The sequence below is a fragment of the Vanessa atalanta genome, chromosome 11, assembly GCF_905147765.1.
Source record: "Vanessa atalanta chromosome 11, ilVanAtal1.2, whole genome shotgun sequence".
In the NCBI taxonomy this organism is placed as follows: domain Eukaryota; kingdom Metazoa; phylum Arthropoda; class Insecta; order Lepidoptera; family Nymphalidae; genus Vanessa; species Vanessa atalanta.
Window position 1 is genome coordinate 10401068 of NC_061881.1, and position 19127 is coordinate 10420194.

General features: G+C 36.6%; 3 protein-coding genes across 13 annotated transcripts in view; 2 read left to right on the forward strand and 1 right to left on the reverse strand.

Moving 5' to 3' along the window:
• Positions 1-12992, forward strand: part of LOC125067480 (ankyrin repeat and KH domain-containing protein mask) — a 32177-nt gene extending 19185 nt beyond the window's left edge. For 7 of the 10 annotated variants that reach the window (XM_047676128.1, XM_047676134.1, XM_047676135.1 and 4 more), the window contains 29 exons: positions 150-356; positions 818-981; positions 1309-1516; positions 1655-1897; positions 2016-2288; positions 2479-2647; positions 2915-3152; positions 3506-3638; positions 3818-3918; positions 4178-4394; positions 4863-5009; positions 5128-5253; positions 5470-5618; positions 6320-6472; positions 7626-7742; positions 7939-8088; positions 8260-8449; positions 8786-8918; positions 9050-9246; positions 9410-9553; positions 9870-9956; positions 10042-10200; positions 10475-10604; positions 11006-11094; positions 11191-11385; positions 11556-11681; positions 12076-12246; positions 12411-12620; positions 12744-12992. In XM_047676128.1, the coding sequence (XP_047532084.1) occupies positions 150-356; positions 818-981; positions 1309-1516; positions 1655-1897; positions 2016-2288; positions 2479-2647; positions 2915-3152; positions 3506-3638; positions 3818-3918; positions 4178-4394; positions 4863-5009; positions 5128-5253; positions 5470-5618; positions 6320-6472; positions 7626-7742; positions 7939-8088; positions 8260-8449; positions 8786-8918; positions 9050-9246; positions 9410-9553; positions 9870-9956; positions 10042-10200; positions 10475-10604; positions 11006-11094; positions 11191-11385; positions 11556-11681; positions 12076-12246; positions 12411-12620; positions 12744-12770 (4653 nt within the window). In that variant the 3' untranslated portion in view covers positions 12771-12992. The remainder of the gene's footprint in view (positions 1-149; positions 357-817; positions 982-1308; positions 1517-1654; positions 1898-2015; positions 2289-2478; positions 2648-2914; positions 3153-3505; positions 3639-3817; positions 3919-4177; positions 4395-4862; positions 5010-5127; positions 5254-5469; positions 5619-6319; positions 6473-7625; positions 7743-7938; positions 8089-8259; positions 8450-8785; positions 8919-9049; positions 9247-9409; positions 9554-9869; positions 9957-10041; positions 10201-10474; positions 10605-11005; positions 11095-11190; positions 11386-11555; positions 11682-12075; positions 12247-12410; positions 12621-12743) is intronic. The other 3 variants (XM_047676129.1, XM_047676130.1, XM_047676136.1) reach the window with 3 other exon arrangements.
• An 872-nt stretch (positions 12993-13864) lies between these two features.
• Positions 13865-17624, reverse strand: LOC125067202 (alpha-2-macroglobulin receptor-associated protein). Of its 2 annotated transcripts, none has more exons than XM_047675654.1 (7): positions 17255-17624; positions 16957-17166; positions 16335-16545; positions 15678-15842; positions 15328-15425; positions 14703-14762; positions 13865-14197 (listed from the first exon to the last, which is right to left on the reverse strand). In XM_047675654.1, exons 1-7 carry the CDS (start codon positions 17432-17434, stop codon positions 14066-14068), a joined length of 1056 nt encoding a protein of 351 aa, XP_047531610.1. In that variant the 5' UTR covers positions 17435-17624; the 3' UTR covers positions 13865-14065. The 2 variants fall into 2 exon arrangements, with proteins under 2 accessions (XP_047531610.1, XP_047531609.1); XM_047675653.1 differs by having other exon boundaries at positions 14673-14762.
• Positions 17625-18232: 608 nt separating this feature from the next.
• Positions 18233-19127, forward strand: part of LOC125067383 (E3 ubiquitin-protein ligase RNF19B-like) — a 61919-nt gene continuing 61024 nt past the window's right edge. The window contains exon 1 of the mRNA XM_047675945.1: positions 18233-18841. Coding sequence (XP_047531901.1) covers positions 18718-18841 — 124 coding nt within the window. The 5' untranslated portion in view covers positions 18233-18717. The remainder of the gene's footprint in view (positions 18842-19127) is intronic.

Genomic DNA, 19127 nt, shown 5'->3' on the forward strand with positions numbered 1-19127 from the left:
GATACAACACTAATGATATACGTGAATATATTCGAATATATTGTATGAGATAGTATTTTTTATATCTGTTCTTGTAAGATGTCTGCAACGAAAACTGTCTTTAGATAATCAAACCTAATTAATAAATTAACACCTGCTATATTTCTCAGGTGATGCAACAGAAGTCTCACGAGATTCTGTCGGGCAAATGCGGAGAGGAAAGTGCAGAGGAAGGCGCGGTGGGTGAGGGTGAGGGCGATGCGGACGGCGACGCGGAGGGCGAGTGTGACGAGGGTGACGAGCGCCGCGCGCGCCTCCTGCTGGCCGCCGCCGAGGAAGCGTTCGCCGCTGACTGGCCCAGGGACCACGACCTTCCGGTTAGCATTGGAATTAATATGAATATTTTAGTGACACAAAAGTATATGTAACAAACTTCTAACACCTACTTTCCGTTTACATACGATACAGAGAATATTTTTGGGCAATGGAAAATATAATCAATTTACCATTTCCAAAATTAAAAAAGTTTATTAAGGCCAAATTAATAAATAAATTTATTATTATTCATCAAAAGAATACTTTTTAGAAAAAAACGCCTGGATTGAGGCTCGGGTTCCATCCCAGGGCACTAATTATTGTGAAAAACATTGTAAATCTGTTTATTTGAAAAGAGCAACTATGCAAGTTTCTTGCCGTTTCTTCTTGCTGGAGGCTGCTTTCCGAAACGGTGGTAGTGTTTAAATATTAACTTTTCAAATACGCTTTATTGTGAAGTTTACTTGAATAAAAAATTTAATTGATTTGAATTGTGTTATATGTTTATATATTTTTTGAACAGGGCGGAGCTGGTTGCCAGTACCGCGCTCGTCCACCTTCTCCCTCGGGCATTATGGACGTCTCCGACCTCTCACCCGCGCAGGCTCCCGTCCCCGCGCCCGCGCCCCACGATCCGCAACCTCACTTCGCACTACCGCCTCCAACACTGCCCTACGACGACTATAGGTAAGCAAGTTGTAATTAACACGACGAAAACAAGATATGGTTATCCCTTACCAGGGCAAGCTAAGTTCTATAGTACAGTTAATATAATTTATATTTATTGCGAGTATGTTATTTTAATGATTAGTTCAGTCTTTAATTATTGCTATTTTTTTATTTATTAAATATCTCGTGGGACTCATAATAAATGCAACTGATATTGTTTTGATGTGAAAGTGTAAGAAACTATGAGTATTCCGTTACACGATACTTGATACATATTCACTGTCAACATGTAATATATTAAAAGTGTTTATAATATTCAATATTAATGTAATTTTTAAATTGTAGATCGTCAACCTTTGGTCCGGCGGCGGGTGGGGTGGCCGGTGTAGGTGGGTTAGTCCCAGTGGGCGCCGCGGGAGCGGTTGGCGCAGTGGGTGCGGTGGGTTCTGGCACTCCGCTGGCCGCGCCTGCCGCAGTCACTCCACCACAAGCGCAGCCCCACTCCAAACGAGATCAACACCACCATGCCAATAATGCTGCTCTTAAGAAGAAGGTATACAATATTTTTAAAGACATGTGAGTTCGGATGAGTTTGGTTGTTTTTTATGGTATTTTTCAAGCCAAACTCACGTAAATTGTCTTATGTTTATTGTTTTGTCGACCATTATTTAATAAAACTTGTCGTTCTTAGGGTCGGTTCACCGGAGGACCGAGAGCCCGGGTGGACGCGTTCGGTGCGCACGCGCACGGCGCGCACGCGGCTCACGCCACTCCCCCGCAGCCCGCACCCGCGGCCTATTCTGCGATGGACGTAGACGGCGAGACCGACTCCAACCACGACACTGCGCTCACGCTCGCCTGTACCGGTGGCCACGAGGACCTCGTCGAACTGCTTTTGTCTCGCGGCGCAGACATCGAACACCGCGACAAGAAGGTATGACAGAATATTACGTTGATATTTTAAAGAAATAAGTTATCTTTCAAATATCGACGTTGTTATTCGTGAATTATTTATCAATATCTAAAATACTGATCAATGTTTTTATTCGCAGGGTTTTACTCCCCTCATCTTGGCGGCGACTGCAGGGCACGAAAAGATAGTGGAAATCCTTCTCAACCACGGCGCGGACATCGAGGCTCAGTCGGAGCGTACAAAAGACACACCGCTGTCTCTAGCGTGTAGCGGCGGCCGCTACGAGGTGGTGGAGCTCATCCTTAGCCGCGGTGCTAACAAGGAGCACCGCAACGTGTCCGACTACACACCGCTGTCACTGGCCGCGTCGGGCGGATACGTCAACATCATCAGACTTTTATTGCACCACCAGGTGATTAAATTAGTTTGAGTTTTTAATTATATAGCATTTTGAAGAATAATAATTGAAAAATAAGAATTACTTCACATGAAATGAAAAAAAACTAAAAAAAATTTAAATATATATATATAGAACTAAGCATTTTCATGACGTGAAAACCAAATTCAATAATAGATTATTTTTTTTTTGCATAATATAATAGGCGGAGATAAATTCTCGCACGGGGTCCAAATTGGGCATCTCTCCTTTAATGCTGGCTGCCATGAACGGTCACACGGCGGCTGTACGGCTGCTGCTAGACTGCGGCTCAGACATTAACGCGCAGATCGAGACTAATCGCAACACTGCACTCACACTCGCCTGCTTCCAAGGTAACCAGATCGTTGCCTTATTTTTAATGAAAAGTTTTTATATGTCGTAGCACTACTTTATAACAGTGGCTAGTGAAATAATAAAATGAAAACTTACCACAGGATGTCTAAACTAGTATTGACGGGTTTATATGATCACTGAGACATTCAAATATTGATACATATTTAAAGTACATAAAATAAGATACGACAATAACATTCGCATAAAAAAGACAAACCAAACGTAGACTAGACTAGACCATAGTAAGATAAAACTTCCGCCACCAGGCCGACACGAGGTCGTGAGTCTGCTGCTGGACCGCAAGGCGAACGTGGAGCATCGCGCGAAGACCGGCCTCACGCCGCTGATGGAAGCGGCCAGCGGCGGCTACGTGGAGGTGGGCCGCGTGCTGCTGGACAAGGGCGCCGACGTCAACGCGCCGCCCGTGCCGTCCTCCCGTGACACCGCGCTCACCATCGCCGCAGACAAGGGACACACGAAGTTCGTCGAGCTGCTGCTGCAGAGGTACGTCACACGCATCCTAATAACAAACTATTGTTTTTATTTATATTCGGCTAGTCTTGCTATAGTTGATAACTATGTGATTAGAAGCACAAACGACAATGACGACATCTTCTTATTCAGCATCAATGCAAATGTCTGATGGCCCTTATAATCTTATGAGGTTACCACTTGGATTGAAAACAAAAATGTAAAAAACATATTCATGAATATTTTACACTCCTATTGCTGTACAGAACAACGACATTAAAGAATTATGTATTTGACATAATGATGGATAGATACGATTAAAAATAGATCTGACTCAAATAATACACATGAACCTGCTCTTTCTACTGAACCTTTGTGATTGTCAGACGAGCGGCGGTGGAAGTAAAGAATAAGAAAGGCAACTCCCCACTCTGGCTGGCAGCAAACGGAGGACACCTCGCAGTTGTAGAAATGCTTTACGCCGCTGGGGCGGATATTGACTCACAGGACAATAGAAAGGTAACATAAATATTTATTAATTATCTCATAAAAATATGTAGAACATATCAGTAGATATTATTTGAACGTTAATTAAATAGTATGTATATCAGTAGGTACAGAAACAATAAAGTTCCAATTTTATCCACGATAGAAACTTAATTTAATATATATATTACAACTTGTAAAATGCTTTACAGGTATCTTGCCTAATGGCCGCTTTCCGCAAGGGTCATACTAAAGTCGTCAAATGGATGGTCGGCGTCGTGACACAGTTCCCCTCCGACCAGGAAATGACCAGGTTAGTAAAGCTTCTTGACGTTTGACTGATAATGTTTCCATTGTTGTTTACAGTTTAGAATTTAATTTGAACGTTGGTTTATTATTTTACGTAGCAAATTTAATTAATTTTGAATACAATTTCAATAATAGAAGCTACAACGAGGTTAATCTCGCTAAAATATTGGGGAAGTGTTATTGAAAGACATAAAAATTTCAATTCTAATAAACAGATATAAAATACTAGAAATAGTGTATAAGTGCGTAATCTGTACCCACAGGTACATTTGCACAATATCGGACAAGGAGTTGCTGGAGAAGTGCCAAGAGTGCGTGCGCGTGATTCGCGCGGCCAAGGAGACGCAGGCGGCGCGCGCCAACCAGAACGCGACCATTCTGCTGGAGGAGCTCGACGCCGAGCGCTGTCGCGAGGAGAGCCGCCGGCAGGCCGCCGCGCGCCGTCGCGAGCGCAAAAAGAAGAAGAAGCTCGAGAAGAAGGTGCGTCGCCCGCCACTATCAGTAAATCAACTCAACGCAACATACCGCTTAATTGATTTATAGTGATACGTTAACGATGATATTTTATATCAAAAATCAAAATATTATTTATTTTAGTAGGCTCATAAAATTACTTTGAATCCCCATGTTAGTGATAAATTAAATGTTCATCTACCAGTGATTCGAAAAGTAAATTCCTTCCAAAAAGAACTGGCAAGAATCTCAGTAATTACTCTTTTTCGCAAGTTTAATTACTGAGTATGTCAATAAAGTACAATTAAATGTGTATACATATATCCTATCTGGAAATCAACAAAGTCCATGCTTTTTTTTCATGAATCTTGTAATTTGTAGTAGGCCAAGTTAAAATTACTTAAAACTGCAATATAGGTAACTGATGAGTTTCTATGCTTTACTCAAAATCTTTATATTAAACTGCAGTTTTTTACTTTTCGATATCTTTACCAGGAGGAAAGACGCAAACTCCAAGCGGAAAACGAAAAAAACTCACTATACTGCGAGAAAGCGCTCGGCGAATGCTCGGAAGGCGGCGAGGGCGACGACGAGCCCGCCGCGCGAGAGGAGGGAGACTCTGGTATCGACGCCAACTCGCAGGTACATACACGCTAGCTATAGCTAGCAATATTATATTTCATTCATACCTATGTTTCACCTCAATCTTCTCGAATTTCCTAACAGTATTGTATATAGTGATAAATAAATATCTTCACAGGGTTCCTGTTCATCATCGGATGTAAAAGTACCACCCGCGCAGAGCGCAAAATGCAAGAAAAAGAAAAAAGAGGAAAAAGCTCCATCAGCGCCGCAGCAGCCGCCGCCTAAGAAGCAACCGGACAAAGTAATAAACCCCCTAATATTTACAAATTAAGCAAGTTATAAAATAATTGTTATGTTAACAGGCTAAAATATGTAATAACTCTTCTTGTTCTTTATTTAACCTTTTGTATTATATTGTAATAACATATACTTTTTTAAATTATTATCTATTAAGTCCTTCTTTATTATATATTTAGTATAATAGTATAATGTATCGTCATTTGTTTACTTTTAACAGGTAAAACCGAAAATAGAGACAAAACCAGAGAGAGAAGCACCAACCAAACCAGATAAGAAACAAGAGAAAGAAAACGTAGCTCCAAGCTCTCCTCCTGCGACACCCGTCAAGCCCGCCGCGCCTGAACGACGACCTGAAAAGAAGGAAAAGTGAGTAAAATAGTGTGACATGTATACTAAGCGAGTCTCTTGTTTTGGTATGAATTAATATTTTCAATGCTTACATTTTACGTCAAGCATTAGTCACAAATGCAAACCATACTATGGATTTTTGTTGATTATATCTATTTATATAACAACTAAGTGTAGTAAAATAAAAAAATAAAAATTACCCTGGAAATAGCCTATAGGGCTATTTATTTATGGTTAGTAAAATTAAATATTAGCTTAGCTTAATTTGTTTGACAAACAAAAATCTACGAATTCTAATAAAATTTATTATGTATAAGCAACCCTAAAATTATGTTAATAAATATAAAACTATAAGGTGCTATACATATATGTATATATGGTAACTGGTTGTATGGACCATACAACAAATGGAAAAAATGTCACTTCATCCATTTTAACTATAGTGGTACACCAATATGGAATATCTTATGATCTTTCTATGATACAAATGAATCATCATCCTTTGTTCTGATTATTGTTTTACATCATTTTATTATTTTATCAGACAACATGTACTTGCATGGATTTATTGCTACTCAATAGTAAAGCATAGTTTTTTTTTTTGCATAACATAATAACTAAATAATTGATTATATATTTACATAAGAATTACTAAATAGTACATAATATAGTTCTAGCTTATAGTATTGGGGGTTAAAGAATATTGAAAATTGTTGCAGAAAACCAGAGGAGGATGCAAAGAGCATCACAGTACAGAATGTTAAATACGGGAATTGTTCTCGTAAGAGTCAAGTGTTTGAGTCCAGTAGGCACAATGTGGACAAAGACGATGATGCTACCGATAAAAATAAAAAGATTCACACTAGCCATCAGTAAGTTATACACAATCATAATTACCTACACAATTGCAGTGAACTACACGAGGGCTGGTAGAGATATGGATTTACATATGCTAAGAATTTTTATTGATAACATTAATATAGGTTTTAATATATTACTAATATTACATATACTAAATATATCCCTTAAATTTTAATTTTTGTTGATGGATGGATATGTGTATACAAGAATGCCGCATTTTAAAACAAAGCTTGGTCGGTACATTATATGTTCTTAACTATTTATTTTTTTCATAAAGGCAGACTGGCTAGTTGGCCAATTGATGGAAAGTGGTCAGTGCGCCCATAGACGTTTAGCACTATAAGAAATATTAGCCATCCTTTACATCGTCAATGCACCTCAAACTTTGGGAACTAAGATGTTGTGTCCCTTGTGCCTATGGTTACACTGGCTCACTCACCCTTCAAACCAAAATACAGCAATACTTAGTATTGATATTTGGCAGAAGATGATATATTTGATTGATAACTGGGCTGTCCAATGACTTGACTTGCCCAAAGCCTCGCCACAAATATGTGTTCATACTATGTATGTAACACAGCACAAAGGATGTTTACTACCACTTTTAATAATATGACAAACATGTTCTATAAAAAATAGTAGTAATAATCGTAAAAAGAAGAAAGCCAAGAAAAAACAGAACTACCTAAGTTGTTTTTATGTTGGAATAAATACTATAACTTTAAAATTAATTATGAACTATGCAAACATCTTGTAAACTTGAAACTTTGCATGCCAAATTTTTATTTTGTTCATAATAAATACATACATATACATTGCTCATGCATGTTCAAAATAACGACACATTGTCTTCCTAATTAAGTTTTATTTAAACATGACAATGAACAATTATTTAATCAAATTATAATGTTATTGGTTACATTTAGTTAGAAATTGTATTACTTTTTTTGGCGTTTAGCTCATTTACAAATTTTATTTTTCACCTAAATTAGTAATATAAAATAAAATAATTTATATATAACACAACATTCTATATCTGTATTAAGTACAACAAGAATATTTGATAACAATCAAATGTATGTAATTAAATATATACATATTATATTATTTACAATCCTATTTAATGAAATGACGGAGTTTATAATATTCTTATTCTATACGCAGATGGGAGGGCGACAACAAGAGTACATCTCCCAAGGGGAGTGGAGCGCGACGCGAGGACGGCTGGAAGGAGGTCGTGCGCAAGTCCAGCGTGCAAACACTCTCCACACTCGAGCCGGGGTGAGCAGTACATACTTTTAATGTTCTATATTTCATTATATCTAACTTTAATCTCTTAAATAACTAATCGAGCTCAAGTATACTAACTAAAGACCCTGGACACAATAAATTTGACATAAACAAGAAAATCTGTACAACATTAAACATTGAAATAAAATAAACTATAACGAAATCAATAAATGTTCAAAATAAACAGATGCAAGAAGGTGTCTGTAGCTGCACACGCGATATCACGCGTTATCGGTCGTGCCGGCTCCAACATCAATGCCATCCGCTCCGCCACCGGCGCGCACATCGAGGTCGACAAGCAGGTCAAGGGACAGGGCGAACGCATCATCACTATTAAGTTAGTCATTTGTTTCTCTTGTTGAAAACAATAGGTTTATTTGTAATGTTTTAAAAATAATGACCAAACATAGAAGTCAGCGATACCTTTCCCATATTGTTGACTTCTTTATAAAAAGATTACCTAAATGGAGATATTCAATGAATAACCATTAATTTGTGCGATCCGCAGAGGGTCATCGGAAGCGACGAAGCAAGCGGCGCACCTGATCGCGGCTATGATCCGCGATCCCGAGGCGGACATCGCACAGCTTTTGCCGCGAGCGAAACTGCCGCCCGCGCTGCCCGCACCCGCGCACCCACACACGCACGCGCACGCGCACCCCGCCAAGCCCGCCGCGCACAAGCAACCCGCCGCCAAGGTAATTACTCATCTCAAATCACTTATCATCTACTGGCATAAATCGATACTATTATTGATTTTGTGTGTGTAAACAACAAACTGTGAGTAAAAACCAACAACAGCGAGATAGATAGTGACCATATAGCATCTCCAATATGAAAAATATTTTGTACTTGAAATAATGTAATTATACTGTGAATGCTATCTACGCAGCAGACTGTAAACTATTAAACATATATTATATTTTTAATTAATTACTGGTATAATTTATCAACTTCAGACAACACATTTGCATTTTGAGTGTTCATCTTCTATAGCATACAATTGTAACGTCATATATCTGTTCGTTCGCCAGACGAGCAGCGTCGCCGTAAGCGCGGGAGTCACGTCGGTGGGCGCCAGCAGCAGCCGCGCCACGCCGCCCGGCCGCGCCGCCGCCAAGCCGCACCCGCAGACTCGCCCGCCCATGCCGCGTCTGCATGCGCAACGTACGTATTCACATACGCCTATATAAATTATTTACCAGCGACGCACTTATCGAACGAACAAACGTTTATTTATTAATTTTCATGCTGTACAAATATTGCCTTTAATATTAAACCATTAAATTTGTTTTCAGCGATAACGCTACCCGAGAAGCGCGTATCGAGTGCACCGAGCACCATAACGAGCATTGCGGCGAGCTCCGCCAGCAGCGCGGTTAAGACGGGTGCACTGTCGTACACCGGCGCCATCGTCGGCGCTAGAAGCCACACATTCGCCGCCAAGCTTACCGCCACACCGCCAGTCGACACCAAGCCACGACCCGTGCCACAGGTAAAATGAAATGAAGTGACACTAATTAATCTTTATTACACCAGTAGTCCGTCGACTTAAAATCGACTTTTATAAATTGTGTACTTTTATATTTCTAATTTAGATTAATGTCATAGTTCATCCTATTACTATGAATTGTTCATGAAACCTCATTTTGTATTAGGTTGTGGGCAGCCCAGCGCCCAGCAACGTAGTTGTCGGTGCAGTCAGCGCAGGAGGAGCTTCTCCGCTCAAAGCGCGAGATTCTCCACCCGCTAAGGTTGAAGATGAGCCTCGCCCTGTTCGACTTCATACTGACGCGTTGCAGGTAAACGATTAAACTAGTTAGGTCATTGGTAGTATATCGTAATTTTTGACGAAATTTTTTGACGAATTTTTGATTCGGGTTTCATTTATTAATTTAAAGAGTTGAGTTTAATAACAAACTAGTTTCGTGTGTACTAAAAAATCGTTGTTTATTAATTATATTCAAATTGAACCAATTTTTTGTACATTTATTCATGTGAAGCTTCAGAAATATAACATTAATTTCCTTCCTACTAAATATTTAATAAAAATGCTACGAAAAAAGCTTCAAATATATATGTCAAGTATGTATTGATAACATTTATGGAAATTTCTAGTTAAGCCCAGACAATTCAAGCACATGGAGTAACGAAGAAATCCCAGTGAATTCCTCTTCGGCTCTTCACATCAATACTACACCGCAGGTAAAAAGATAGCACTATTTAATTTATTTTTACGATTGTTTTTTTTTTTTAATATATGGCGTAAACTAATGGTAATATGTAACAGGCGACCGTTAACGTGCCGTGCTCGAGCTCGTCCGGCCCCTGCGCGGGTAGCGGCAGCGGCGGCGCACAGGAGTACTCGCTGTTCAAGGACCTGTCGGTGGGCGCGGCCGCTGTGTGGGGCGCCGCCGAGCCCCACAACGTCGACCCGATGCCGCCGCAGGTAACTATATATAAGTTAGTTTTAACGTAGTCCTGTTTCATTAATAGGAGAATATCAGAGAAAAAATAATGAAATAATGACCCAATGATCGGTCTTCGGTTGTATGAATCATTAGTTATTGTTTATATCATCAATCCACTGGCAACAATAAGATCTCAACTTTTTTGTCATCGAAAAGCGTATATGAAATTATCAATTGTGAAAACAACACTCAAATTTCTTGTTTATATCCCACATTCGTCATTCATCAGTTGTCAATTATGTTATGTTACAGGCCGACGCTAGTAAGGCGCCAGGCTACCGCGGCGGAGGCGGAGGCTGCTCGCCCTGCTCGCGCACGTCCTCACATGGTTCCACACCGCCACCACCACCGCCGCCTCCCTACCACCACCCGATGCCCATCGGTAAGCTTGACTGCACGCCATACAATGACACTATCATATAAACGTCCGAACTTCTACATATAAAGTTGACTACGCCAAGCAACGGTTTACATTTTTAAAACATATTATGAATGACTGATACAGAAATACACTACCTAATTTCTACACCACCAGGAATAAACAATAACCTTGTAAAATGACATTACATTACTTTTGTTAAGTTGTAATTTTAATCATATATATCTATATAAAACAATATTACAATTAGATGGTAAAATCAAAATTTGAGCTCAACACTAGTTTCAACAAAAGGCATAATTTTTATAGTTGCAATGTTCATTGTTGGCGTCGGTATCGATCGCTACAATTCAAAATTCGTCATACTCTTTAATTGCGAAGTAAAATCTTTACCCAATTCCCAGGCAATGCGGTGAATGCAATGGATATGAGTGGTCTTAGCAGAAACGGGCCTATTTATCAAGACAATTCTCGTAATGGACACAATATGATGGCAAGTATCACTTATAAGATTTATTATTGTGATTACATCTCTCCTTTAGATATCAGATTTAACCTATAAATAATATTATCTTTCGTGTGTAAGCAGGTAGGCATGTCGAGTGGCGTGTCGGGTGTATCTGCGCTGGGAATGGGTTACGTGGGCGTGGAGAGCGTGTCGCGTTTGAATCCACGAGCGCCAGACTTTGCGCAACGACACCCTCTGCTGCAGCAGCAGCAGCAGCAGCAACAACAACAGCAGCAGCAGCAGCAACAGCAGCAGCAGCACAAGCATGCAGCGCAGGTACTACATGTTTTAGTTATTAACGATATACTGTTTCTTAATAAGTAAATTAGGTTTAGACCAGCGATCGAAAATCTATAATGGTCCAAGGGGCAATGTTATGTCACTAAAGTAATCCCGTTTTTGTATATTTAAGATCTTTAACTAAAATTTGATGTTTCTGTAAACAGCAACTGTTCCCCGGTGGTAGCGGTGGCAACCTTAGCTCGATGCTGGCCATGTACCCTCAGAGCGCGCCTAAGATGTCGCACGCGCCTCACGCCACGCACCACCCCTACCAGGTCAGTCATAATTTTGTAAGTATCATTGAAACCAAACTTTTTTTTTAAGTCGCGGTGGGAGACGGCACTTTTAATCTTAATTGAATATTGTGAATTTTTATGAATTGAGTTTTTGTGCTGAATTTGAGTTTAAAATTTTCTATTTTGGTGAAGGAAAATATTTAGAATTCCTCGATGGAAATTCTCTTTAATGTGGTCTAAACTCTATTAGACCAGTGTGGAGACATTACTTACAGGGTCTTGCTTACCATTCTATATTTTATGCCATAATAATAATTGACTATTGGGTAGATTGTCTGATATCATATATACATATTATGTTTTTATTTGTATAAATTCTTTGATTTGATTTTACGTGTAAAGTTTTGAAATAAATGGAGTTAATGTCGTTTTAACCTTGTGTTTCCAGTCGCTGATGGACCGCGGAGTGGGTGTGGGTGTGGGTGGTGTGGGCGCGTGGGGCGAAGAGGAGGAGCGCAAGCCGCGACCCATCGGTACCGAGCGGGCCTGGAAGCTCACAGCGCCCGACGACTGGCACCACGCGCACCACCACCACCGTACCGATCACGACAGATACCAAGTATACATTGGTTTTATTTTGTTATCAATTCAAGTTATGATTATACTGAGTATAACATTATTTTTATTGTAACTTTAAATATGAGATGTTTGACTTTCTCTATTCCCTCGCTCTTCCATGTTCTCCAAAAACGATGACTAATAAGGGCAATATTTCCGCTGCAGCAAAACATGGGCATGGGCGGCGTTGGAGTGGGTGTGGGCGTAGGCGTGGGTGCAGAAGCATACGGCGGCGCCGGAGCGGTTGGGGCAGGCGCGGGGGGCGCCGCCACCGCCGCCGCACTCTCTATGATACATACGTTGCCGCTGCAGTACCTACCGCCACCAGACCATCACCACTGGGACCAGCCGCCGCACCACGCCGCCGATAAACAGGTGACCACGAAACTACTATGCTTCCGCCTCAAGTTCCACGTTGGTATCAATTGACACAGTAGTAATTGAAAAATCGAGTATTTTAGTTTAAAATGGTTAATTATTATAATATTGTTTTTGCAGCAGGCCTGGAGCAAGTGGAGTCACTAGAGCGCCGACAGCCGCGCCTCCGCCTGCGGACCTATCCCACGAGGATTATATATAATTGTAACCCTTGGAAACGGTGTAGATATTAGTGAGAAAGAATTATATTATACAGATTATCTATATACATAATAGAGAAAATGTCCTATCGAGAAGAGAACTACTTATACTGTACGATCGACTGAAGTGAGCATTAAACGATTCATTATAATGAGACACGTGAGGGGAGCCGGATGTAGTTTTATTTGTTACTGCCGCTCGCGCCGACTGTAGCTGTAGAGCGTAGTCGCGGCACTCGCCTGTAGGCCGCTTGGAATGTGATTCCGATCGCTACGCGCGCCCTCTGTTATAAATATTTTACACTATATTATGGCATACGATATTGAGTTCGTTGAAAGGTACGCTCGCAGACCGTGACGGATTATTAAACGTGTAATAATAAATTTGCTTGTACATGAAGATTAAATATCATATATTGATGCACTGTAACCACTGGTGTTTTTAATAATACCACCTGTTTTTTCAATGATTCTTTTTTTATTAGGTTTATTTGGGTAATGTGTATTATATTATAAGTAAATTATTACCGAGGACTTACAATGTCTCGAATATGATTAAAGCAGGATAAGCGGTAAGTTCTAGGCAAATAAACCGTTATTGAAACATAATGAGTGTGTTCTTGAATAGGTCCTCACATAGAAGACATATTAATTACTCTTATATTTACAATTCCCATAAAACAAGAAACATAATCAAGTAAATTTCATATTTTATCAATTCTTTGCTGATTATATTGAAAATTTATAAGTTTCATTATAAACTTACAAGACAATCTTATCTACCTCGAAGCATAATCGATAGCTTTGTATATGTGTTTGCTACTGAATGAAATTTGTGATGAAAATTTTAGTAAATTTCACATTTAACTCAAAAAATACTGAAGTAGATAAATTTTATGTTATTATATACTTGCAATTATGATGACTTGTAGTTATCAAGATTTTTTAATAATATTTAACTGAGTTTTGAGAAAACAACCCTATATTTAATAAAACTTTTAAAAGTGGTTAAAAGCTAACAGAAACAAAATAAAAGATTGGTAAATTTTCATCAGATTTAATAGTTAAAATAAAACCTTAGAGATTCTTACTTATATTGTAAACTTATCAAAAGGAACAATTGTAAAAATATAATATATTATGAAAAATAACTTAAATAAGAACAAATTCTCAAATAGATTTTTTTCTCTTTTCTTTGACAAACTTACGAAAAGAAAAGCATGAAAATTTTCCAGCATTATATTATAGTTCAGTGTGTCGTGCCAAGATCCTGCTTTCGAGATCTGCGTGCAACTTCTCCACCTTTCGAGTGTGTTTCTTTAACATTTGCTGCTGGTCAGCGAAGTGGTCCATCTTGTCACCGGCGGCTGCAATCTATTATAAGGATGAAAAAATATCTATAAAAACGTCTTCACTGACATAATACTTAATAAAATGTATTTTTTTTTAAATACATTACAAGTGAAAAAGATATTATAGGGATTGCAACCAAATTTTACTAAATTTTCGGCCAAACAAGTTGCTCTACCATATAAAAATAGAAATTAAACTTCTTGCTACTATTTTAAACCAGCAGATGCTCTACTAAATTCAATTAAGCAAACATTTTTTTCTTAAAGTAAGCCTTAATTGATCACACACTATATTTGCACTAACTTTGGATCCTCAAAAACTTGTTACATGTCGAAACGAATGGCGAATGGATGATATTTTCCTATTTTCAGCAGAACGAGAGTACACAATGGCACCAGGCCAGTTATTCATATGTTAAACTGGCATTCTATACTCTTAACTTTGCTTTACTTTTAAAAATAAAATATATATATAAAATGAAAAAAAAAAAAGTAACCTTACTATGATGTTTTTCATAATTGCTTACTTGGTCTGCGTGTAATGTGCGCAGTTTTAAAAGACGAGATTCATAATGTTGAAGTTCAACCTGAAAATAATACAAATGGTGGAAAGAATAGAAGAATAAAAGTGTACAACAAACTAAGATTATTCATATCTTATAAAAATGCTTTGTGTATCATGTATATTGATAACAATATTTTTTTAACGATGCTGGCATTATACCAAGTCCGCTGGATATTTTAACAAAGAAATATACATAATAGGCTATTTGACTGGTTTTTAAAATACATTTTATATTATTTAGTAGAGGTTAAGGAACCCAGTAATTTTGTTTTTTTTTTTAATTCTAGTACATATTTGCAGAAAAACATCAAATTAAAAATTACAATTGCCTGTATTATAATCTGTAGCACATACAGTAGGCAAACGAGGTAAACAAGCAAATGACGTCATCATAAGCCTGACCAATCAGGAGCGTTTTGTGTCATGTGACAAACGTTTAAAAAAAAGCATTTTTATTTATGGATTTTTTAAACTCATAATATATACTGATTACAATAATTGACACTTATTTTTTTGCATTATCAAATAGCCTATTCTTAAACAATACGATTTTTTTTAAATACATTGAAATTTTAAAATCAGCTTACTTTTAATGATGCCAATTCTTCAACAGTAAAATTAGCAGCTGCTGCGATACGCCATAATCCTTGAACTTTTGGCTCAATAAATTCTTTATTATTTGGTCCTAGAAGCAAAATAGATATAATTATTATTAAAATTTACTATTTCATCAACTCAGCAGTGAATATATCAAGTTCAACCCATACATTTTCAATGTAACTAAAACCATTTTTGTTAATTTTTTGTATAACTGATATTTTTTTATTAATATTGTAGTTCCTCAAATAATTGCAATATTATTGAAAAAAAATGGACAATTTTTTTTTAATAATACTTATTTCAATTTAAAAAACACTATATAAAAAATATATCCAACCTTTAGCAGCAATCCTCTGTAACCTGTCATAACCGTCTCTCAAACCTCTGTGCTTTTCTCTGACTAAATTAGCTCTATTGACAAAATCTTTACTAAGATTCTCTCCATTGTCTTTCTCATAATTAATTTCATTAAACTTATCAATTTCTTCATCATCTACTGCATCTTTAATAAAAATACATTTTATTTAATTCATACAAATTAATGATTCCAATTCGCAATATGATACAAGCCTTTTGTAAAATAATCCTTCACAACAGATTACTGTTAGGTACTGTTGATAGGTTTAAAACAGTACATTGCATTATTAAAAAAAAATTAACTATTAAGGTAAAAAAGGTTTTTGTTTTCTTATATGTATCTATAGTTGAGTACAAAGGGAATATTTTTAAACAATTAATAAGCCTTTCAAGAAATATTATTTACACAGAATATAAATTACATAAGTTTAATCCTAACTAATACAATAACTGAAAAAAATGAGTTTGTTACTTATGCTTTCACTTCTCAACAGACCATCATGAATTAATGTTGATTATACATCATCAGATGTACAGAATAAGCCAAATAATGCTACCTAAGAAGCAGGTGAAAACTAATGAAATATTAAAAAGTATATCTGCTTAAAAGGTTAAAATAAGTAGGTATAAGTCGTACTTTTGTGAGCTTCTGAATCAATTGTCTCCATATTAACTAACAAATCATGGTATTGATCTATTTTTTCCTGATGATGCATAAATTCTTCTCTTAAAGCTGATAACTCTTCACTCGTAAATCCAGAAGCCTCGGCTTTAGCCCAGAGCATGTTGAGTTTTTTATCTTTAAAAAGGCTCTTATTGATATATCCATCCATTGCAGAGTTGTACGCCTAGAAATGATTTTTTTTGTATTTTTACCATACATTCTTAATTCTATTATTTCTTCAAATTTACATAAAAATTATGAATAACTATTTTAAAGTAAATCGATTAATTGTTAGCAATGTACAGATATATACATTGTGTATATTATATTATCTCACTATCAGCTCAAAACAGATGTCAATGACACTGAAGTCACTGTAATGCTCCTCTTATCTGGCATATCAATCATAATTATAGTCTCTAAGTTAGTAATACTCTGTTAAATGCATGTGACTCTTATGTTTAATAAATGAAATGTAATATGCAGAATCGGCATGACTTATGGGGGCGGAGCAGTAACATTCATTGTAGGGGAAATCACATGCAGTAACAAGATTTATATAAATTTAATGATGGATGCTTTGGAAATGTCATACTGGATCTTGTTTTTGCCTTTCAGGTACTTCTTCAAAATTTTCTAGTAGACCATACACAGACATAATGTTCGTTAATTTACGCCGCAACTCTGCTTCTTTCAGACCTTCTTTATCTCCTCCTTCGCTTTTAACTCTCTTATAAGTAATTTCTTCTTTGTCTTGAATCATTAAATCACTGTATAGCGATTTTAATTTCGGTTCTGTTAAGCGCTGTAATTTGCAATGTGTTGTTAAAAATACAATAAACGTTAAGAATATGATAATATGCGGCTATAAAAATAATAATGCATTAAATTACCTGTTGCGCTTTTATCCAAACAATATTCAATTTATTCATTCTAAATGGCTTTTCCAGTGTTCTAAAATTGACATCATTTATCTTCTTTTCGTTAGATGAACGACTATACTTGTTTTCACTAAAAACGCAAGTAATAAACAGTGTTAAAATAATAAAACTTATACATCTCTGTCGAATCATGTTAATTTCTTCTAAGAAATCCTGCAATACAAATCTTCTATCTAATCAATTCGCTGCACCAAAGGGAAAAAAATTAAGCGTTAGTTAACACAAGAAATAATTAAATGATCAATGATACATATTATGTTCAATCGCGGTATGTTATATTTCCTTCAATGAGGTTTGTCGTTACTGATTGTCGGATGTCAGACTGTCGGTCGATTTATTTTGATGGTTCTGACTTTTCTCAAAACGTAGTGGTAAAATTATATGTATTCTGTGACAGGGTATATATAAAATTCTAATTATATTACTGATAGTCAAAACATTAAACCCATAACAAATATTACTTTATATAGTATTTATTCTTTTCTGAATAAAAATAATATAATTTGAGTAAATAATTATGTAGCTTACGTACTCTTCCAAAAAAATAATATGTTTAAATATGGATAGTTAAAAACTTATTTATACATAAATAAATTCTAAATTTTTACCAAGCATTTCTACGATTTATTTCATACCTTTATTTGCTATTGCAATTTTGAATTTAGTTTTTTTTCTGTATTCTTAAAAAATGGGATACACGAATAGGCAAATTTATAATTCCATAAACATTTTTATTTAAAGTTAATATTTCGTAAAAAAAAAAACTGAATTTTCATTGACCTTTTTGACAAAATAATGAAAAGAATTTAATTTATTAAGCACTTTTTTTCTCATTGTATTACTATTAGAAGTATCCGATTCAATTGTAACTTCAAGTTTTACAAATGACATTTGAACGGAAAAAGTAGACATTGTATTTGTAGTGTAGACTTGTAGATGTACGAAAGTAGGTACCTTCGTAAACTTGCTATTCGCTACCTACAACTAGTGTTCGTGGTCAGTCGGACTGTTGACGCTCTGATTGAAATATTTTATTTTGATAAAAATGGCTTCGATTCTCTGATAATTTTTGTCTGTTCTCATTTTAGTTTATCCTTTAAACAGTTTACTAAGCTTATTCATAGTTATACTTAAATAAATATTAAAAAACTCATAATGGGAGTCTGCTATCTACTATCTTCCTGTCTAAAACTGCATCTTAAATCTTGAACGTGAACGATACGTCCAATAATCGGAACTTTCTCTTGATGCGTTGCGACTGTGAGTGAACTGTAAACTGTTACTCAACACTCGGTTGTGTAAAGAGGTCCGCGCGATTTAATTCTTATGATACATAACGGTAGTTAATAATTGACGTCAGGCGTGTGAAGATCAGCTTGAGGATATTCGTGCGGTGTAATGTTTAGAGTGTTGTGATGGTGGAACGCGAAGGGATGAGGCGCGGTGGCTGTGGCTGGGGCGGCGGTGTTCTTGGCCGCTGGTCCCTCCGCCGATTGCTCTTAGACAGCCCTTTAGTTGGAAGGAGGCTGGCTCATTCTGGTAAGTGAAATGATAACAAAATATAAAAGTTTCAACAACTGATATTTCTGAAAGGAAATAGTTATCGCTTTGGGATAACCATATTTATTCATTTGTTTGAATTGATTAAGATTTATTAACCTTTTTTTTTAAATATTAAAATTACAATTATTTTATAGAACAATTTTATTCATATTTTCCCCTAATATGTTTATTGCAATAAGCAAGACTAGCCTTGACAACTGTTTTGGTACTCCATTAATCTCAGAAATATTGAGAATCAGTCAAGAATTAGTATTAAAATAAA

What these genes read in the sequence shown, in the direction of transcription:
- LOC125067202 (XM_047675653.1), bottom strand. Translation starts at nt 17,434, where the DNA reads ATGATTCGACAGAGATGTATAAGTTTTATTATTTTAACACTGTTTATT. An exon ending in TTTGGATAAAAGCGCAACAG is followed by an intron (nt 17,167 to 17,254) that starts GTAATTTAATGC and finishes TGCAAATTACAG; the next exon opens with CGCTTAACAGAACCGAAATT. An exon ending in TGATTCAGAAGCTCACAAAA is followed by an intron (nt 15,843 to 16,334) that starts GTACGACTTATA and finishes TTTTTATTAAAG; the next exon opens with ATGCAGTAGATGATGAAGAA.